This window comes from Gymnodraco acuticeps, unplaced genomic scaffold (genome assembly GCF_902827175.1).
Source record: "Gymnodraco acuticeps unplaced genomic scaffold, fGymAcu1.1, whole genome shotgun sequence".
Lineage (NCBI taxonomy): Eukaryota > Metazoa > Chordata > Actinopteri > Perciformes > Bathydraconidae > Gymnodraco > Gymnodraco acuticeps.
This window is the reverse complement of record NW_022990975.1, coordinates 488592-507341: the sequence shown is the minus strand read 5'-3', so window position 1 is coordinate 507341 and position 18750 is coordinate 488592. Positions and strand designations below refer to the sequence as shown.

Sequence of the window (18750 nt, the reverse complement as noted above, 5' to 3'; positions counted from 1 at the left end):
GTCGCTTCACGTGACGCTCCGGAAAAAAGGACGTCCCATTGCTCTTAAAACTCATTTCCCTGCTTCTCGTGGTTACCTTGCGTCTCTCCATGCGGTGGGAGGGACTAGTCGCAGGGAAACGACGCAAGTGAGGGACGCAAGGATTCCATGTAATCGACCTGAGAAGGAACCCGGGCTGTCCGACTTCAGGCGAGCTTTTTGAGACCTCCCCCGGCTGCGATCGGCTATTCTCGTCTACTTTCGAGGCGAGCCGCAACGCGTCTCAAACAAGCCTACTAACTCAATGAGAGAGTAATGTCAAACGACAGTACAATTGACCAATCATATCTTCCCTCTAAATGGGCGGGCTTTATTTTCGCGGACTTTATGACAAGTTCCGCCCGCTGTGAGGTCTATGCAAGTGGTGCAGTGACGCTGTCAGTACCAGATATGTTCGGCCTACCAAATATGTTCGGGTGTATTTCCGTCGCATCCGTCATCCGTCATATCCGTCATATACTCACCTCCCTCTGCTCCCAGCGCTATGCTGCCACACACCGGCCGTCTGCGGAACTGCAGCCGGAGGAACTCGGTACAGCTTGTTATGTGTGAACGATCTAGATCCCTCCGCTTCCCCATAATTACCGCGACCATTTTAACTTTCATGACAGAAATGGAGAGCTTTTATGCTGAGATAAAGCAGTACGTGCTCAATGGTGGTTACCACAATCTCACCATCGCCGCTGAAAAGCATGATAAAAGGAAGGCGTTAATTCGGAGGGCATCCAAACAATACCTGATCAAAGGTAAGTAACAGAATAAGACCATGGTTAAGTCACGAACATACGTTTTTATTATGAGGTATAAACCCCCTGTACATGTGACATCATCACATCCCTTTACTTATAGGGATCAATAAAGTATATATCTATCTATCTATTTATCTAATGGTGTTTTTTGGTGCAAAAGTGATCATACCTCTAATGGTTTATCATATTGCAATTCCAACATTTTTCAGTAAATCGCAAGGACTCCACAGCTTGTTTCTCCTTTTTCTTTTTATACACACTTTACATTACTGTAGTTGTTACGTCTAAACCACATTTGCCACTGGATTTCTTGAACAGCTTTTAGTCATAATGTCATCTCTACACATGTCTAAATGATTGTTTTGTTGTTCCTGTTGTGCCAGCTGGAGATTTGTACTACACATACAAGGACAATGAGAGGATGGTTGTGTGCACCAAGGACCAAATTATCAATGTCCTGAAGGAGTGCCATGATAACCTGGGTTCCGGAGGTCATGCAGGGAGAAGGCGCACCACCGAGAAGGTTTTGGCAACGTACCACTGGTCCACTATGCGGGAGGACGTGAAGAAATGGGTGGGAGTTTTTGACTGACTGACTGATTATTGATCTACAGAAATGTGTTGTATGTGTACATTGAAACAGAGTGAGACATGTGTGGATCTCATTGGCCCACTTCCCTCCACTGCTAAGGGCAAAAGGTACTATCATGATGGGCTGAAGCATGTGTAACCTCCTTTAAAGGTTCTAAACGTGAAGAATCTGGTTTAAAAAGAAAGGAAATCATTTACAGTGATTCTGTATGTATTTACAACATTCTGCATTTTATATTGCAGATACATTCTAACAGCGACTGATCTGTTCACGAAGTGGGTGGTAGCAAAAACGCTCTACCACAAAACAGCTGTTGAGGTCTCAAAAAAGATTGTAAATATTCTTCTCGATTTCGGTCTTGTCGAGAAGATCATTACCGACCAAGGACGGGAATTTGTCAATGAGGTACAATAATCTATCTAATACAGTGTATGTGTTATGTGTAACAATGTAATACGATTTTTCAGGTAATTTGGTAATTGGTGTACACTAAACCATCTGCAGGTCAACCGTGGTGTTTTTGATGCACTGGGTGTAAAACACTGCATCACTTCAGCGTACCATCCCCAGTGCAATGGCCAAGATGAGCGTACAAACCAAAACATAAAAAAAGCACTTGCAAAGTACTGTGGAGAGGACCAGAATGACTGGGATTTACATCTGAGGGGCATTGTGGCGAGCATTAACACCTCAAAGCAGGTACAATGTTGTAACAAATGCAGATGGAAACAATACTCAACAGAGATACTAAAAGGAATTTTTATGCTTTCAGAGGTCAACCAAGTGCACGCCCTATTTTGCCCAGTTTGGGAGGCACCCTCGCGTCCCGGGTGTTATAAATGCTACAGTCAATGACAGGGATGATACCTCTGTTTTGGTGCCTGCTGATGAGGCAGAACAGCAGCTTGAGGCAAAGGCTGCAACCATTGCAGATTTGCACTCGAAGGTGAGAATAAAATGGCAATATTTAAAACATAATAACTCCTAAAAAATGCAAGCGTATGTTAAGGACTGTAAATGATAACTGTTACATATCTTTCTCAGATTTACCAGAACATCCAAATAGCACAACAGAGACAGAAAATCTCTTTTGAAAAACGCAAGGGAAAGAATGTGAAATCTTTCCTGATTAACGTTGGAGATGAGGTCCTAAGAGCGAATAAGAGGAAGGAGGGCCGAAAAGGTGGAAAACTGGAGTGCAACTGGTTTGGCCCTTATGTGGTTTCCTCAATCACCAACAAGGGTGTGGCAACCCTGTTGAGCTCAACAGGAGCTCAGCTGAGACAGAGTGTGAATGTGTCTCAGCTGAAGCCCTTTATCAGGCCTATGTTGAGAGGTATTTTGATTATCAATACAAGGACACATTTTAGGTATACTTCATGTGTGGTACTTCAATAATACTGTTTATTTTGTGTCTATCTAATAACAGCTGAACCGAAGTTGGATTCGGAGGGGTCAGTTGCTGACCACCAGTATGCCCTCTCTGGTGCGAAATACGCAAAGGATCTACATCCGATTCAAGACAAGCTGGTAGATATATGTTTACTTCATGCACAGTGATGGAGGTGCATTGTTTTGATTTTAATTTTTCTATGTTTTCTATTGGCTTGAAGTATGTTTTGCAATCTGTTATTTGCAGCTCAGCTATGTGCTAGACCACAATAGGCCTGGAGCAGAGGTCATTGTGAAGGAGGGTGATGTGTGCCTGACCAGAGAGGACTTTTGGAGCCTGGGTCTTCCTCAGTGCATGGAGTCAAATGTAGGTATACTTGAGCTTTCCTCCCAACTTCATCTTGTCTCAAATAAATGGCACAGGTAACTTACTGTTGTTACTGTTTCAGATTGGAAACACGTGCCTGAAGATGGTACAAGAAGCCACCCAAAGACATGTACGGTTTTCAACAGACATCATTGGCCTGCTTTTTTCTTTTGAATAACACATATTTTCTAAATAGCTGTTTAGTGGTGAAACTCCAATCTCGTGAAGTGTGGTTGTCTCTTGTTGTTGAACATACTTCTATGAAGATTTCATTTTTTTTGAAAAACTATCAATATAGGGCAAAGATATATACATCGTGGATATGTATGTGGTTCCTACCTGGAAGTCCAAAACAGCTGACGCGTTGGCCAGTTTTCCAGTAAGTTCCTGTTGCTTGAGACCTATGTTTCTTGAAATTGATATACAGCAACTTAAAATCCCTTGTTTAAAATACTAGGCTGACCAATTGGCCACCAAGGACATGGTTTTCATCCCTGCCTGGAGTCGGCAGCAAGGAAAGGCAGATCACTATTTGCTTTGCGTGAGTCTGTTCCAAATGATCTCACCAGCATGTACAAAATGAACATAAGTTGTGCTGTGTGGTTTTCTTCTGGTGTTTGATTATGTCTAATTTCAGCTATTTTGTCAATGGTTGACAGGTGATCAAGCCAGCAAAGAGAGAGTTATATTTGCTCGACCCTCTTAAGCCAGATGGCTTTGGGGACAATTCCTACAAGGACATATTTAGGTTTTGTAACATGATTACCCCCCTCACCGTTCTGTGGCTTGTATGGGAGTTCTAAATAGTTTATAGTATTCTAATACTGCAGTAACCATCTTGTAGACCAGGGGTCTGAATCTGATCAAATTCATTTATAATATATCTCCATTTCCACAAAGTCTGGAGTGTCCTTAGTGGAACCAAAAGAAAAAGAGTCTGCAACAGGATGCTATGAATTATAATATTCATTTTGTTATAAGCCTTGTTCAAAGGTTGTTTTCAAGTTCAGCTTTGTTCAGCGGCTGGTAAACGTATTTTTGTTTGTTTTATTTTAGCCCCGTTCAGTGGCTTTCATAACTTTCCTCTTTTAAGGCATGCAATAGTTCAATGTAAGGAAATCCAAAAACATGAATTATATTGTGTATAGCGTTCCTTCACCAAATCAATTCCCATGTCTTATCATTTCTTTTGACAGTGACCTAGCGCACCGCATTGCTCCAGGTCAGTGGACAGTAAAGTTCGGCAGAGACATCAAGGTACATTTCTCCACCATCTCATACACCTGCTTTCACATGTCTTTATTTTCCATTTGACCATGAACATCACTGTTATATTCCAAATTCTTACAGGGTTAGCCTCACCAAACCACGGGCAATGACTGTGGTGTCTTCATACTGATGGTAAATTCCTCCCTTGACACTTTTTTTTAAGGGGTTTTGTTAGTTTTTGAAACTCATAACTTAACAGATCTTTATCCTTTCACAGTATGCACTCAACTTCAGCACAGATGCTCTACTTTGGTTTACCGAGGTCAGTATTTATCCTCTGAGTTAGTATTTCAGGGGGAAGAGGGGGCTAACATTGAGTAGACAAATGATGAGGTTCCATTCATTTTCAACTTTATTATTGTTACATTTTCTTTTAGCGGGACATAGCACAGATCCGGAAATGGTGGTGCATTATGCTCATGGAACGGTACCAGATTGAAGGGTAAATCATACATTTTAAATGTTACTTTATAGACAACAGTTTCTTTGACACTGATTTACATTTTCATCCTGATATTATGTGATTTTTATAGCCACGGACAGATCCAGATTATTTAACACATGCATACATATTGATAATTGTATACACATGTAATTAAACAATCACATGACCCACACCTTATATTTTCCTTCAAAGGTCCAGTTTCAAAAGTCCGACATGTGCTTCATATTGGAGGTAATATCTTTTCAGTGAAGCAGTAACTGTTTTTTGTTTAAAAAACGACCTGTGATCACGGCAGAATTTCCAACTATTATGTCTCACTGCTTTTTTTAACTTTATTGATAGCTGTTTTTTACCTCAAGGAGAAGAATAACAAAACATAAGAAAAATGTGTGTGATATATTCAACATTAATATTAAAAATGTGTCTTTTTGCTACCTGAAGCCCAAAGAATCTTGGTATTTCGATTGTGCTGGCAACAGTCTAGTCAATGTGTTGTTAAATATGTTTGATCTAGTCTGACCAATACTTCACAGCTGCCAAACTGTCTTCTCTCGGACCTTCTGATGGAAGTGGTTCTCCAGGAAGGTGACAAAGCGTACTCATCACTCACTCTAGTGTGTACCACCTTCAGAGACACAATGTCCACTGTGTCTTTCAGAAGAGGGGCCCACTTTCGCTGGCTTGAGAGTAAGTGATTCAGTGAAGGTGCAGCAGTATACGACAGCTGTGGTGTCTATGCATATTTTTAATGGCTCTATTGAAATGCTTGTTTTACACAGGTGTTGCTACATGGAGTTTGTTCTCTGCTTCATACAAGCAGGATTTCAACGTCATGTACACCATTGACACCTGCCGTGGATGCTTGGAGCCTTACAAAAACTGCAAACCAGGTAGACTTCTTATTCTGGATAATAATGTTTATGTGTCATTACATATTTAGTGTGTTGTGGTCCTAGTGTGATTCAATTACAATATTTTCTTTTTCTATTCATAGGATATGTTGGGAAAGGTAAAAGAGGAGAATTGCAGGGCATCTACTCTGATGACCAACATCCAGGCTATTGCAGTCCCTTCTGCAACCAGATATCATAGGTAAAGATTAACTCACACAAACAAATGTCAGAATAGACTAAATTGTCACTGCAATTAATGAAGATCATCATTTGATATCTTACCTTCAAGTTTGGTTTTCCCGGACGCTGCCCGTCGTGGACTTCGGGTCGTGGACTTCGGGTCGTGGCTGAACCTGTCTCTGCAGTCCTGCCTTGGGTCATGCTGCTTCCCTGATGGCTTCCTCATATATTCTGAACAATCTGTGCTGTTTTCCTATCCACATGTAAAAGGAACTAGAAGGATTTCTTGATACTAAGGGCTGTAGAGAAAAGTTTGGAGCTTTTTCCATTAACGTTGAAGTTCAAATTCTCAATAAACACTTGAATGCTGTGCTGTCTTTCTATTTACTTGAATGTGTGAATTCATTCAGTTGGGTAGGTAAGCTTGGGATGGATATATGAAATATATACATACAAAAAATTAGAGACTCTTTCCAATGAAAGTAGCTAGCCGCAATAGCTCCAAGATTGCTATATCTAGTTTGTAGGTCGCCAAGTTGGCATCATTGACAGTTCGTCTCTTAAAGCCTCTAAAGCTCTGCAACAAAAAAGGATCATTATGAATGTAAATACTATACATGGTAATGCAGCAGGGCATAGTGCGATGAGGCAGGCAGGCAGAACCAGATTTATTTCTAAATATTTGTCGATCAATATTAGGCTACACTAATATAAGGCTACTAGTATTATGATATTACTGCAATAATATTCCAGTGGTGGCTGCTTAAGGTTGTTTCTGGCTCGTTTGATCCAAAACATTGTCCAAAGCTCAAAATGTATTGTAATAGATGTAAGAATTCTCAAAATGTACAATATGTTTTGATCCAACACAATATTCTGATTCAATCCATATATGTTAGGGGTTTTTTTTTCACCAAAATAAATAGACTGCCTTCTCTCCAGCTCACCGCACACAAAGGGGGGGGGGGGGGGGGGGGGGGGGGGGGGGGGGGGGGGGGGGGGGGCGGGGGGGGGGGGGGGGGGGGGGTCCATCTGTATTAACGGGTCAGTCTATAAGCACTCTAATAGCACCATAAATTACATTTAAATAACCACAAAAAGACAATTATTGTTTCCGATATTGATTTAACGAGATGCTGTTATAACATGGAAACGGCTTAATTTAAAAAAATAAGCTTCAAAATGTTTTATGAAGCACACTGGGTACAGCCCTGTAATACATGTGTTCCGTGTGTATATAGTCTTACGCAAGAAACACATAGCATGAACAGACTGCAACAAAACCAGTCTTACAAAACAGACTTCTGCTAAACTGGTGCAGAAGCAAAGCATCTACCTTAGATGAAGTTCACACAGAACTGTGGAAAAGGGAGAACATCTGTACTTGCTTTCAACGACATGATCAGGCTTATATATTATAAAAGTGTTGGCTAAAGTAACGCAGAATATATATATTTTTTAATTGTAAATAATTAAGTACACACACATAACAAGCTGTACCGAGTTCCTCCGGCTGCAGTTCCGCAGACGGCCGGTGTGTGGCAGCATAGCGCTGGGAGCAGAGGGAGGTGAGTATATGACGGATATGACGGATGACGGATGCGACGGAAATACACCCGAACATATTTGGTAGGCCGAACATATCTGGTACTGACAACGCGTCCTAAAACCCGGAAGTAGGCTTCGCTCGGATTCCCTCGACAGAAAGCAACGGGATTTCTCCATAGGATTTTGGAAAATAGCTTGAAATAAGGTCTGTGGAAAACGAACCTGTTAGATAAATGCACGTTTTGTTCAGCTGGATAATATCCACATGTCTACCCTACTTTTATTATTTTCGAATCATAAATCTAATCGATAGATTTATGATCGATAGATTTATAATTAGCATAAGTTCGTTCATGATGGCTGGCACATGGCAGTGATAGTGATGACATCGTTGCGAAATTATTAACCGAGTCATTTTCAAGATTGAGTTACAATGATAAACTGGAGTGGCAAAGGATCAGCTGAATGACCCGCAAGTTTCATCCAAAAGGACAGGAGGATGGACTTTGTGACTAAGTCATTTTCAATGTGGGCCGCCGTGCCGACTTAATTCATTTGTAATTGTTACTTGGCTGTGGGTGCCCTGTCATGATAGGTGTTTATATAAATGGTGTTGTTTTGTGTGGTATTGGGTCGCTGTCATTGATGCGTTTTGCACCCCGGGCCGCTGTTTTGATATTCCGCTGAAGTATACGCTGTGACTTAATATCTCTTCTTTTTTTTCGAAGGAGGGGGGGGTCAGAGGGCATAGGTATAAAAGTCACGGCTCGCCACTGCAGCCAAGTACCCCCTGATCAGCGCAAAAACAATTTGTTAAGGACAAAATGCCTTTATAAAGAGGTACATAGGCCTACAGTGCTGCACCATCATTTATTAAAACAACAACATTGTAACTGAGAAACACTTAAATGCTACATTTAAAATGTTTTCAATCCATCACTAAATTCATGGCAAACCCATTTTAACACTAAGACGACATTAGTTGCATTGAACTGATCTTTTTAATAAGTTGTACAATTTAGTGAGAAACATGGGCTTGTGCTTCACTGAGGAACCTTTGTTATGCTCAGTGACAGGAAGGCCACTAACTGTTAATATAAAACCCACACTGCTCAAACTTCGTTACTTTTCCTAAAATTGGTATATCTATTTATTTATTTATTTATTTTGGGGCGTGGGGAATGAAGAGAACAAAATATATGAGCATTTTATGAGCATGGGATTTTGACCCCATACGCATAATGCTGCGCTATACTTGCGGCCACACGCCGTTGCCAAGCAACGCTTATTGTTTAGGTGTCCTTTGATAAGCAGGCAGTCATATAATTAACTAGAACTAGCTAGATCTGATAGATTTGGACATAAACGCGAGTGAAGTATAACCGGACACGAGAGAGAGATCAGATCAGCTGCTGCTGACGGACAACACGCAACTCTTCCGGATCACAGCTCCGCCGCTGTGACGGACCGTTGAGTGGAGCAAAATTAAATACACTAAGAGTTAGACCAAACACACTTAGCTAGTTTATCTACTCTGGAACTAGCTAAACTAGTTATAAATATATGTATTCTTTACTGTCGGGTCACTTATTACAGGTTCAGCGAGCTGCACGACTCGAGACTGATGGTCTGTCAGGAGAGGGAGAGGAAAAGAGAGCACCCCGTTTATTTTTCCCATTTTATTATCCAGAATTATTCTAAACTTTTGAATAAAGTAGTTAATCTACTATTAGTAGTTTGTTTAAATGCATTACTTATGTTGTTTTTTTCATTAACATAAAATAAATCTCACGTACCCCCTGCAGTACTCCAACGTACCCCTATGGGTCCGCGTACCCCCATTTGAGAACCACTGCCCTAAGGGACCATTTTCTTATCACTCCTAACCAGGGAGATCAGAGTGCAGGGTAAGCTGCTCAAGATATCGACCCCCCCCTCAGTCCAAAGTCTCTATAGATCTCCAGATAAATGCCTCTGAGGGTGGTGTCATTATTAACCATTTAAACACCCTACTGTAGCCTACTAATAAACAAAGAAGAGGGACATTTTGCAATCTTAAAATATATGTTTTATTTGTTATTGAGCTTTAGAAGTAGTGCTGTTTTTATTAAGTGCAACACTGGTTATTATATTTCAGAACCAACCACTCTCCAATGAATGTGACCCAAAGTAGTGCTGCTAAAAAAGAGATGTTCTGTCTTCTGTGTCATTTGAACTGCAAATGTTTGCAAGTGTTTAAGTAATTTTTGTTCATTTTCATTATTTGGAATTTAATTGGATTGCAACCATTAACAGTTTCCGGAGATTTTATCTGGGCAATTATCATAAATGTAAAATATAAAACGTGTAATTTGCTAGGACAGGAACAGGTTGGGTTTACCAGCTCAGTCGTAAGCCTTTTTATAGGATTGTGTAGGCGGAGAGAACCCTCGTAATCAAGCACAGACAGCTGGGGGTGGGAAAGAATGCTTGCAAAGGAACAATGATGGATGAGGAAAGAAATGTATTCAGATGAGAAGAAGCTGCATTACACCCGATCTGTCGATACTGGTGTAAGTGTAATGTGAGGCAGGGGGATAGAGAGAAAAACAAGCCACCCACACTCACAGACTCCAATCACATCACCTTGATCATTAGGGAAGCAAATCTAGACGTCCTTTTTATACTATCCTTCATTTTTTTCATGCTGTTAACAGGGTTTCCAACTTTCCATTATTCGTTACTCACTGGGAACATCTGTAATCTTTTGATCAAGTTCTCTGCAAAAGGTCCTTGTACATTACATTACCGCTTGTGTAAGAAATATAAATAGAAGACTGGCCTATTTTTCCGTTTATAGAGCAGATCTCGTGGCACCACCTATGCGCTGCTCTCACACCTGGTGTTGCAAGTTTCATTGATTCAAGTGGAAGATGTTGCAGAGGCAGCTCCACAAACAGGGAATATCAGCCTTTAGATTTCATTATTTAATAACCATGCCTGTTAGATTTTTTTTTAAAACAACCCGATAATCAAGGTTAATAATTGATCAGAATATATTCCATTTGCACATTTGTCTGGGACAAACTTCCAGGACATGTGATTGTGAACTGACACACATACATTACATTACATGTCACTTGTTAGACGCTTTTATCCAAAGCGACTTACATACTCAATACTGTGGGCAATCCCCACAGGAGTCATTTGGGGTGAAGTGTCTTGCCCAGGGACACAACGACACATTGACACATTGACTGTAGTGGGGTTTGAACCTGTGACCCCCTGATTCTAACACCAACGCACAACCCATTGCACCACATGCCTCCCACACACATTTTGTAAAACTGAAACTCTGACTGTTGGCTAAAGTCCATGTTCTCTTGGATGTGAACCCTTTCCATATATATATAATTTCTTTATAATACATAAAATACTAATACAAAAAAGTAATGACATTCAAATTAGCATAAAGAAGCAATTGTAGCATCACTAGAAATATATATTGGGTATTAAATCACCACAATTTTAATCTGGGGAGAGTATTGCTTTAATTTATATATGACCTGTCTTCATTTAAAGATTTAACAAATAAATTACTTTGATTGCATTCTTTGTGTCATAGGGTTACAAAAGTTCCTTTTTTTTTTAGGACACAAACTTTGTTTCAAACTTTGCATAAAATAAACCAATGAACCAGCTGCCAAAGAGTCTGTGAACAATGTGGTTGTTAGATGATTCAAAGTAAGCAAAGCAAACACAAATGGGTCATCTATTCATGTCATGAAATGGCTTACGAAGGCAAGAGAACAGTCCCAAAGATTTCCTTTGCTGACCGTGCCCAGAATCCACAAGAGATCATGTCAAAAAAACCACTGATGTGATTATACGGAAACACCTTCCTCCTTGTCCACCAGAGGACACTATTGTCCTGTCTGCTTCAGTCTGCCCACCATGCACTGCTCAGGGCGTTTTCCCAGGCCAGGGTGCTTGTACATTGTAAACCTGCTCCCATCCTGGCACACTCCTGTTTGCTGCCTCTCTGGATGCTCAGGATGCTGCCCTGTCTTACACCATTATCACACTGCGGGGTGGCTATTGTTTCGGAGATAGAGCAGCGGTCCACATGTCAAAGTGTCCTTGGGCAAAATACTGAACCACAAATTGCTCCTGATGGCATAGCCAATTGTGTGTGTGTGTGTGTGTGTGTGTGTGTGTGTGTGTGTGTTTCCTAATGAGCAGGTAGAACCTTGTTTGGCCCCAGCCTCTGCCACCAATGTTTTTGTGTATGGTTGAATACTGGTCGTTGCAAATACTTGAAAAAGCCACTAATGGCGGCTGTGGCTCAGTGGATAGTGTGCTGGACTTCAAATCAGGGGGTAGCGAGTTCAAGTCCCACTGCATGTCATGGTGTCCCTGGGCAAGACACTTCACCACAAATTGCTCCTGTGGGGATTGTCCACAGTACTGAAGTCGCTTTGGATAAAAGCGTCTAACAAGTGACATGTAAAGCAAGGAATGATGCTGGTGGGGCTAAGAGTGCATTTTGCACGATTGTTTTATTGGAAAATGGTTGATATTTACACTGTATTAGTGTTTGTTTGCATCAATGAGTTATTTTGTGATTTGGAATAGTGACTGGCCTACAAAGGGTTTTGTATTGTGACAGCCAGTATGGGTTTCAGTAAGAGGGTTAGAGGTACAAGGTTGGAACAATAAAGTATGTCTTCTGCCCTCTCTGTTGTTGCATTTCGCCTTGATCTGCAGAGTATATTTCTTGCTAAGATAGAACAGCTTGATGCTTTCTCCACCAGCTGACTGGATCCTCACAAGAGCCCAATGACTGCTGTATTTCTTGACCTTATCCTCAGTCTGATCCTGCAGCGATACAGGAGAGCCCTGCCTTTTGGGCAGAGGACATGTCTTTAAATAAATCTGATAGAGCCTAGGCACCTGCTGAGTCCATATTTCTTCTCTTGCTGCAGGGATTTGTAAAAATGACTTCTTTATCTTATTTGTTTTGTTCTGTTCTTTTCTAAATGAAATAAAATGAAAATGGAATTATTATAGTACAGTTTACATATGCCACATTGTGGTATATCTAGTGGTGTATAGGCCTACATATAAATCATTTTCATTGTGCAGAATTAGATAAAGGATCTACAGACGACAAAGCATTTGCAAAAATCTAATCTGTTTCAAAGCAGTCATCCTTGTCTGAGAAAGCTCATAAAACTGCTACTTTCACCCAACGACAGAAAAGGTTAGCAACTAGCTGGTGAACTCAGTCAAGCATTTGGCATCTATGTCTCCCTTAGGATTTAGTGAAGGCCAAAATAGGACTTAAACCAGAGAAAAAGTGGGACTTACATTTGCCAAGTGGTGGCTGAAACACAAATGCTTTGTATTCCCGGGTTGTGCAAAGCAACTGTTTGCTTCATTGAATTATGGTGAAAACGTGTCAAAGTTGTGTTCAAAGCTAGCTTGGTAAGGCTGCCCCCATTCAGCCAAGGAGTAAAGCCACACAGGGGATAGAAGACAAGAAAAGGATGGGCATATAAAGATTTTACATTTGTATTTTTTTAAGCAATTAATCAAGGCAATATCCTCTTGCTTGCAGTTTTTGTGACTGATGTCAAAAGATAATTAATATTCGAACATTTCACAGAAACAGCCGCAGCTGCAAACACTTCAATGAATTGCTATAAAATGAAAATGTTAGAGATTTAGAATAATTAATCATTTCTGATGATACAACAAAGTATTAATCAGGGAGCTTAATGTCATCTTATGATCAAATCTGTGAACATTCCAAATGGAACTTAGAACAGAACCGTGTTTGGAACATTCCATGAAATGGCTTTGTGGCATTGTAGAATGTTCTGAACATGCAGACAGGCTCACTTCAGGTCACTCAGATCACTCAGATCATTAACAGTATAGTCGCAGCGAGTACCCTCAGAGAGACTTCAAGATGAATATCCAGAGTTTGTGTCCCTATGGCCTGAAGAGTTTGATGGAGTGTGCTTCCAGAGCCACACTCCTCTCACAGCCTGCCGACATCCCCAACTTTTTACTGCAATATATGTCAGAGCAGATCACTTTCAGAAAATCTCAACCTGAAGATGATCCGAAGGTTGTTTCCTTCAATTACCAAAAGATATTTGGTAAGCTACTGTTCGAATATATCAAATATAATATTTAAAGGGATGATTTGTGATGTCTCTAGCTTATTTGATCATGTCCTTTTGCCAAGAATCAGTGAATGTTTTACTAGTTCAAGGTTTCTTAGATTACCAACAGACAATCCACCATTTTTTTCAAATAGCAATCAGCATTGAATTCATGATAACATGATTTATATTATGTATTAGCTGTTTTGTAAAATATATGTTGTCCAATTTTGAATCTGGTATGAAAATATATTTTGTTTACACGTTATAGTGAACATTAAACTTTACCTAGGAGTTTTATGTAGAACATATCTTACCAGGTCCTCAACAAATACCTCTAATGAATATATAGGAACATCTTATAATCAAGTAACTACTAAAGAAAATGAAGTGTCATTTTATGTTTTTCTAATTTCCTTACAGAGAAGAATATGCTGAGAAAGACGGAGACACCAATTGCCACCATCGAAACATCCGTTCAGACCCCAGGAACACGCCAGCTCTTACCCACACCAATCCCCCAAAAACCAACTCCTGCAGATAAAGCTTCAACATCCATGGTCCCCAGCCAGCCCTCCAAAACACCAGCTATCCCAGTACCAGTTGTTAAATGCAAGCTTGTTCCTCCACCAATCCCTGAAGAGAAAGCAGATGAAGCTTCAACATCCAGGGCCATCAGCCAGCCCTCCAAAACACCAGCTATCCCAGTACCAGTTGTTAAACGCAGGCTTGTTCCTCCACCAATCCCTGACGAGAAAGCAGATAATGCTTCAACATCCAGGGCCATCAGCCAGCCCTCCAAAACACCAGCTATCCCAGTACCAGTTGTTAAACGCAGGCTTGTTCCTCCACCAATCCCTGAAGAGAAAGCAGATAATGCTTCAACATCCAAGGCCATCAGCCAGCCCTCCAAAACACCAGCTATCCCAGTACCAGTTGTTAAACGCAGGCTTGTTCCTCCACCAATCCCTAACGAGAAAGCAGATAATGCTTCAACATCCAGGGCCATCAGCCAGCCCTCCAAAACACCAGCTATCCCAGTACCAGTTGTTAAACGCAGGCTTGTTCCTCCACCAATCCCTAACGAGAAAGCAGATAATGCTTCAACATCCAGGGCCATCAGCCAGCCCTCCAAAACACCAGCTATCCCAGTACCAGTTGTTAAACGCAGGCTTGTTCCTCCACCAATCCCTAACGAGAAAGCAGATAATGCTTCAACATCCAAGGCCATCAGCCAGCCCTCCAAAACACCAGCTATCCCAGTACCAGTTGTTAAACGCAGGCTTGTTCCTCCACCAATCCCTGACGAGAAAACCAGAGGTGTCCGGACATCAGGTAGGGATATGTGTGAATCAGTGGTCGCGTTAACCGAATATTTTCCGTCTATGACGGATTTCTTTTAACAATGACGGAAAAATCTGAAAGCAGTCTGTCATTTTGACAGATTAGAACAAACTCGGAACAGTGCCAAAGTTTACCCGCAGCGAGGCTCCGGTGTTATGCCGTGTTATGCATGCCCGTCAAAAAGGAAATTATATAGTTTCCAAACCGTACTTTGCCGTACAAATCATTGAAATGTCTGGGAATTTTTGCACGCTCCCGCGAGGTGCATGCATTTCTCGGTGGGCATGCATAACACGGCATAACACGGCATAACACCGGCGCTAATAGTTCACGAGCGTGCTCTCTCTGACACGTTAGTGACGAGTTGTGTACAGACCCGACAGGTAATAATGGATTATGACGTAAATGTTGCGATCCTGTCCGTCAAAATGACGAGCAACGAAAAAGTCTAACGCCACCTCTGGTGTGAATATGGATACAAACTCAAAGGATATTTTTTTGGATCATGATTAAAGCTAACATTGGAACATCAAAACATGTAATATAGGTGCACTGAGTTGTATCACTACTTTTCAAAATGATTAAATGTTACTAATATTATGTTTTTGGTAATTTGCCTTTACAGAAAAAGAAATCCTGGGTAAGGCAGAGACACAAAATGCCAAAATCAAAACATCAGTTCCACCTGCAGATAAAGCTTCAGCATCCAGGGCCATCAGCCAGCCCTCCAAAACACCACGTATCCCAGTACAAGTTGTTAGGCGCAGGCTTGTTCCTCCACCAATCCCTGAAGAGAAAAGAGGTGTCCGGATATCAGGTAAGGATATGTGTGAATATGGATACAAAGGATTTGTATCATGATTAAAGCTCACATTGGAACATCAACAAATGTCATATAGGTGCAATGTACCACTACTTTAAAAAAATGATGAAATGTTACTAATATTATGTTTTTGGTAATTTGCCTTTACAGAAACAAAAATCCTGAGGAAGACGGAGACACAAACTCACAATATCAAAACGGTAAAACCAAAACAAAAAGGAAGCGGAATACTGAGACCAGAAAGCACCAAAGAATCAAAGGAAGCAGGGACAGAAAGCAACAAGCCGAAAGCTAAGGTCCAGGAGAAGTCAAGTCAGCCTAACCAATTGCCAGACATGAGCAGAGGAGATAGGGTTTTGTGGATGGATAGGGAAAGGGTTAAACCAATCCTCAACAGAGAGGTTGGAGGTGTACAGAAAAAAGCGTTCTGTAGACCAGCTTTAGTAGTAGAGGGCAAATGCTTCCCTAACTTGCATGGTTTGTCGACTCCAATCATTATCATAAAATACAGGCGTATACATGTTAGAGCCTCACCTTATAGCCAAAGTAGTCCCTCGCTCAATTCCTATGGATTATAATGAGGACCCCTAAAACGCCCCACTAAACTATCTGAAACTTGAGGGGCCAAGACAGACTAGAAAATGAGCAGATAGTATTTAAAATATTTGTAACAATTTGACACTACACACATTTAGAACTTAAAATACCGGTAACCACTACCCTCAAAACTAACGATCAACTAATAACCCACTTTATCATGTGCGTTTTGTATGACTTCATCAAAATAGGAAAAATACACTCTAAGCAATTAATAAGAATTGTTTTAAAATTGCAATCGACTAGAGCAACATCCAAATCAAGGTATTGGTTCAATAAGAAAAATAACAAAGGAAATTGTGTCAAATGACCATTTTGAATTATGTACTGTAACGGGTTTCTGAGATTTATTTTCCCGCAAATGATAAATTAAGGCGAGCAAACTTGTTTGCAACAGTTGCTCGCAAAAAAATCTCTCTTTAATCATTTCAATATTGTTAATGTAAATCGTTATCTCCTTCAAAACCATGAATAATATCAGGAAATAATTATACATGTATCAAAATCGCATAATAGACAAATGCAATATCCAAATCGAGGTGTAGGGTCAATAAGAAAAATAACTAAGGAAAGTGTGTCAAATGACCATTTTGAATTAAGTACTGTAACGGGTTTCTGAGATTTATTCGCCTGCAAATGATAAAATATTACGCCGAGCAAACAGTTGCTCGCAAAAAATCTCACTTTGATCATTTAAATATTTTAATGACAATTATGATCTCCTTCAAAACCATGAACATTCAATTGCACATATCACTGAAAAATAATTGCAACCAGATCTTTTTTTACTGAATAGCCCTACTCAGTCAGTCAGTCAGTTTAAAAAATATGCAATTGACTAGGAAAAGTAAAGCACTCGTACTTTGTTCTAAAATAAGCACACAACCATGGTACTAAATAAGAAGTAGCATCAGTAAACATAAGGTGAGGCAAGTTTATAGCACGTTTATAACACAAGGCAATTCGAAGTGCTTGAGTAAACGTATAAAGGTTTTGAAATGGCAGTTAGTAGTAAACAATAATAAGCTGTGTTGTTGCAGTCTGAAGCGAAGTGGCACTCTAGTAAAATGCCAAAGGGACTGTTTTTCAAAGGAAATCGCGAACTCTTGTATTGTTGTGTAAATGCCCAATAATACAAGATGCATTGTTTTGGGTTGATTTTAATAATAAATGTGAAAAATAATTTAACTGTAATTTTGTGTGTTTCAGTGTCTGCTTTCTCCTTTTTGAAACGGTATTGAATGCAAATGTATGGATTTATTGCAGTATAGATTTCTTTACATTCACCTGCTGACACTATATTTCACTTCCTTAAAGGCAGGGATAATGACACGGAGAACTTAACAACATACTACAGCATGACCTGTAATGGGTTATCAAGAGATTCATTATTTATCTTCTACATGTTTTTTCTCCTGGCTATGTAATGTAATGCCCTGGAAATAGGGTAAATATTGGTAGAGGAGATATTAATACTCTCTCGCTAATCTCGCCTCCCATCAGAGCTCCGAGGCGTTACCAACGATCAGCACATGATTAACCAACACAAACAAGGATTTGCATCACCTATTTGCATAACTGGCTACGTGGCTTTACACTCACCAGCGTTCTAGCGTATGTGTATACTGTCACAACACTTCAATTATAAGTCCTGTTTGCTGTAATAACAGATCTGTGTTAAGAATGAATTAGTCCTAAATTGGATTAGATACATTTTTCCTATTTGTCGGATTTTCTTTCTTTTTCACAGCAATATGTAAACAAGGCATTGCACAATAATTAAAAGGAAAAAATGACAAAAATACACAGTAAATATATACATATCAACTGTAGAAAATAAACATTATATATAAATTGAGCTAGTGGAGCTGCAGCCCCCTCAGCATCCCCCCCCTTCCGGCGTCCATTCGCGATGTCTCGCTGTCTCGCAGACCCCACGCAGCAAGCAGAAAATGAACCCAGCTCACACTGTCCGCTCCTCGCAGCAGCGAGCCACGCAACGTCCCGCCAACACGGCACCCAGACCCCACGCAGCATTCTCATCTGTTTGTCATTACTGGTGTCATTTTCTGGTTGCTAACGCCATGGTAACACATAATCACTGATGTTCTGCTGTAACAGTGGTAGACCATAGTGGTAGACTCATCAGAACAGAGTGGGCGAGCTGACCAATCAGAGCACACTGGGCTCACAGGGAGGGGGGGGGGGGCAGGAGCTCCAAGAAGCCGTTTGGGACAGAGAGTGAATACACATACTATACAGAGGTGCTGTATGAGAAACCAATGTGAGTTTGGAAAATTGCACAATATAAATCTATTCTAGTAGACCTCAACAATGGAATTATGATCAGTAGAAATGGC

The 18750-nt window shown here is 40.5% G+C and overlaps 1 protein-coding gene and 1 long non-coding RNA gene across 2 annotated transcripts; both read left to right on the top strand.

Annotated features, from left to right (window-relative positions):
• Positions 1–1301: 1301 nt before the first annotated feature.
• LOC117558966 lies at positions 1302–1948 on the top strand. Its single transcript, XR_004570898.1, has 3 exons — positions 1302–1362; positions 1623–1785; positions 1885–1948. It is a non-coding gene; the product is annotated as an uncharacterized LOC117558966 (long non-coding RNA).
• An 11479-nt stretch (positions 1949–13427) lies between these two features.
• On the top strand, positions 13428–17480 carry LOC117558968 (titin-like). The gene is made up of 4 exons (XM_034235532.1): positions 13428–13620; positions 14050–14961; positions 15596–15787; positions 15944–17480. Exons 1-4 carry the CDS (start codon positions 13428–13430, stop codon positions 16369–16371), a joined length of 1725 nt encoding a protein of 574 aa, XP_034091423.1. The 3' UTR covers positions 16372–17480.
• Positions 17481–18750: the final 1270 nt, after the last annotated feature.

What these genes read in the sequence shown, in the direction of transcription:
- LOC117558968 (XM_034235532.1), top strand. Translation starts at nt 13,428, where the DNA reads ATGAATATCCAGAGTTTGTGTCCCTATGGCCTGAAGAGTTTGATGGAG. An exon ending in CAGAGGTGTCCGGACATCAG is followed by an intron (nt 14,962 to 15,595) that starts GTAGGGATATGT and finishes TTGCCTTTACAG; the next exon opens with AAAAAGAAATCCTGGGTAAG. An exon ending in AAGAGGTGTCCGGATATCAG is followed by an intron (nt 15,788 to 15,943) that starts GTAAGGATATGT and finishes TTGCCTTTACAG; the next exon opens with AAACAAAAATCCTGAGGAAG.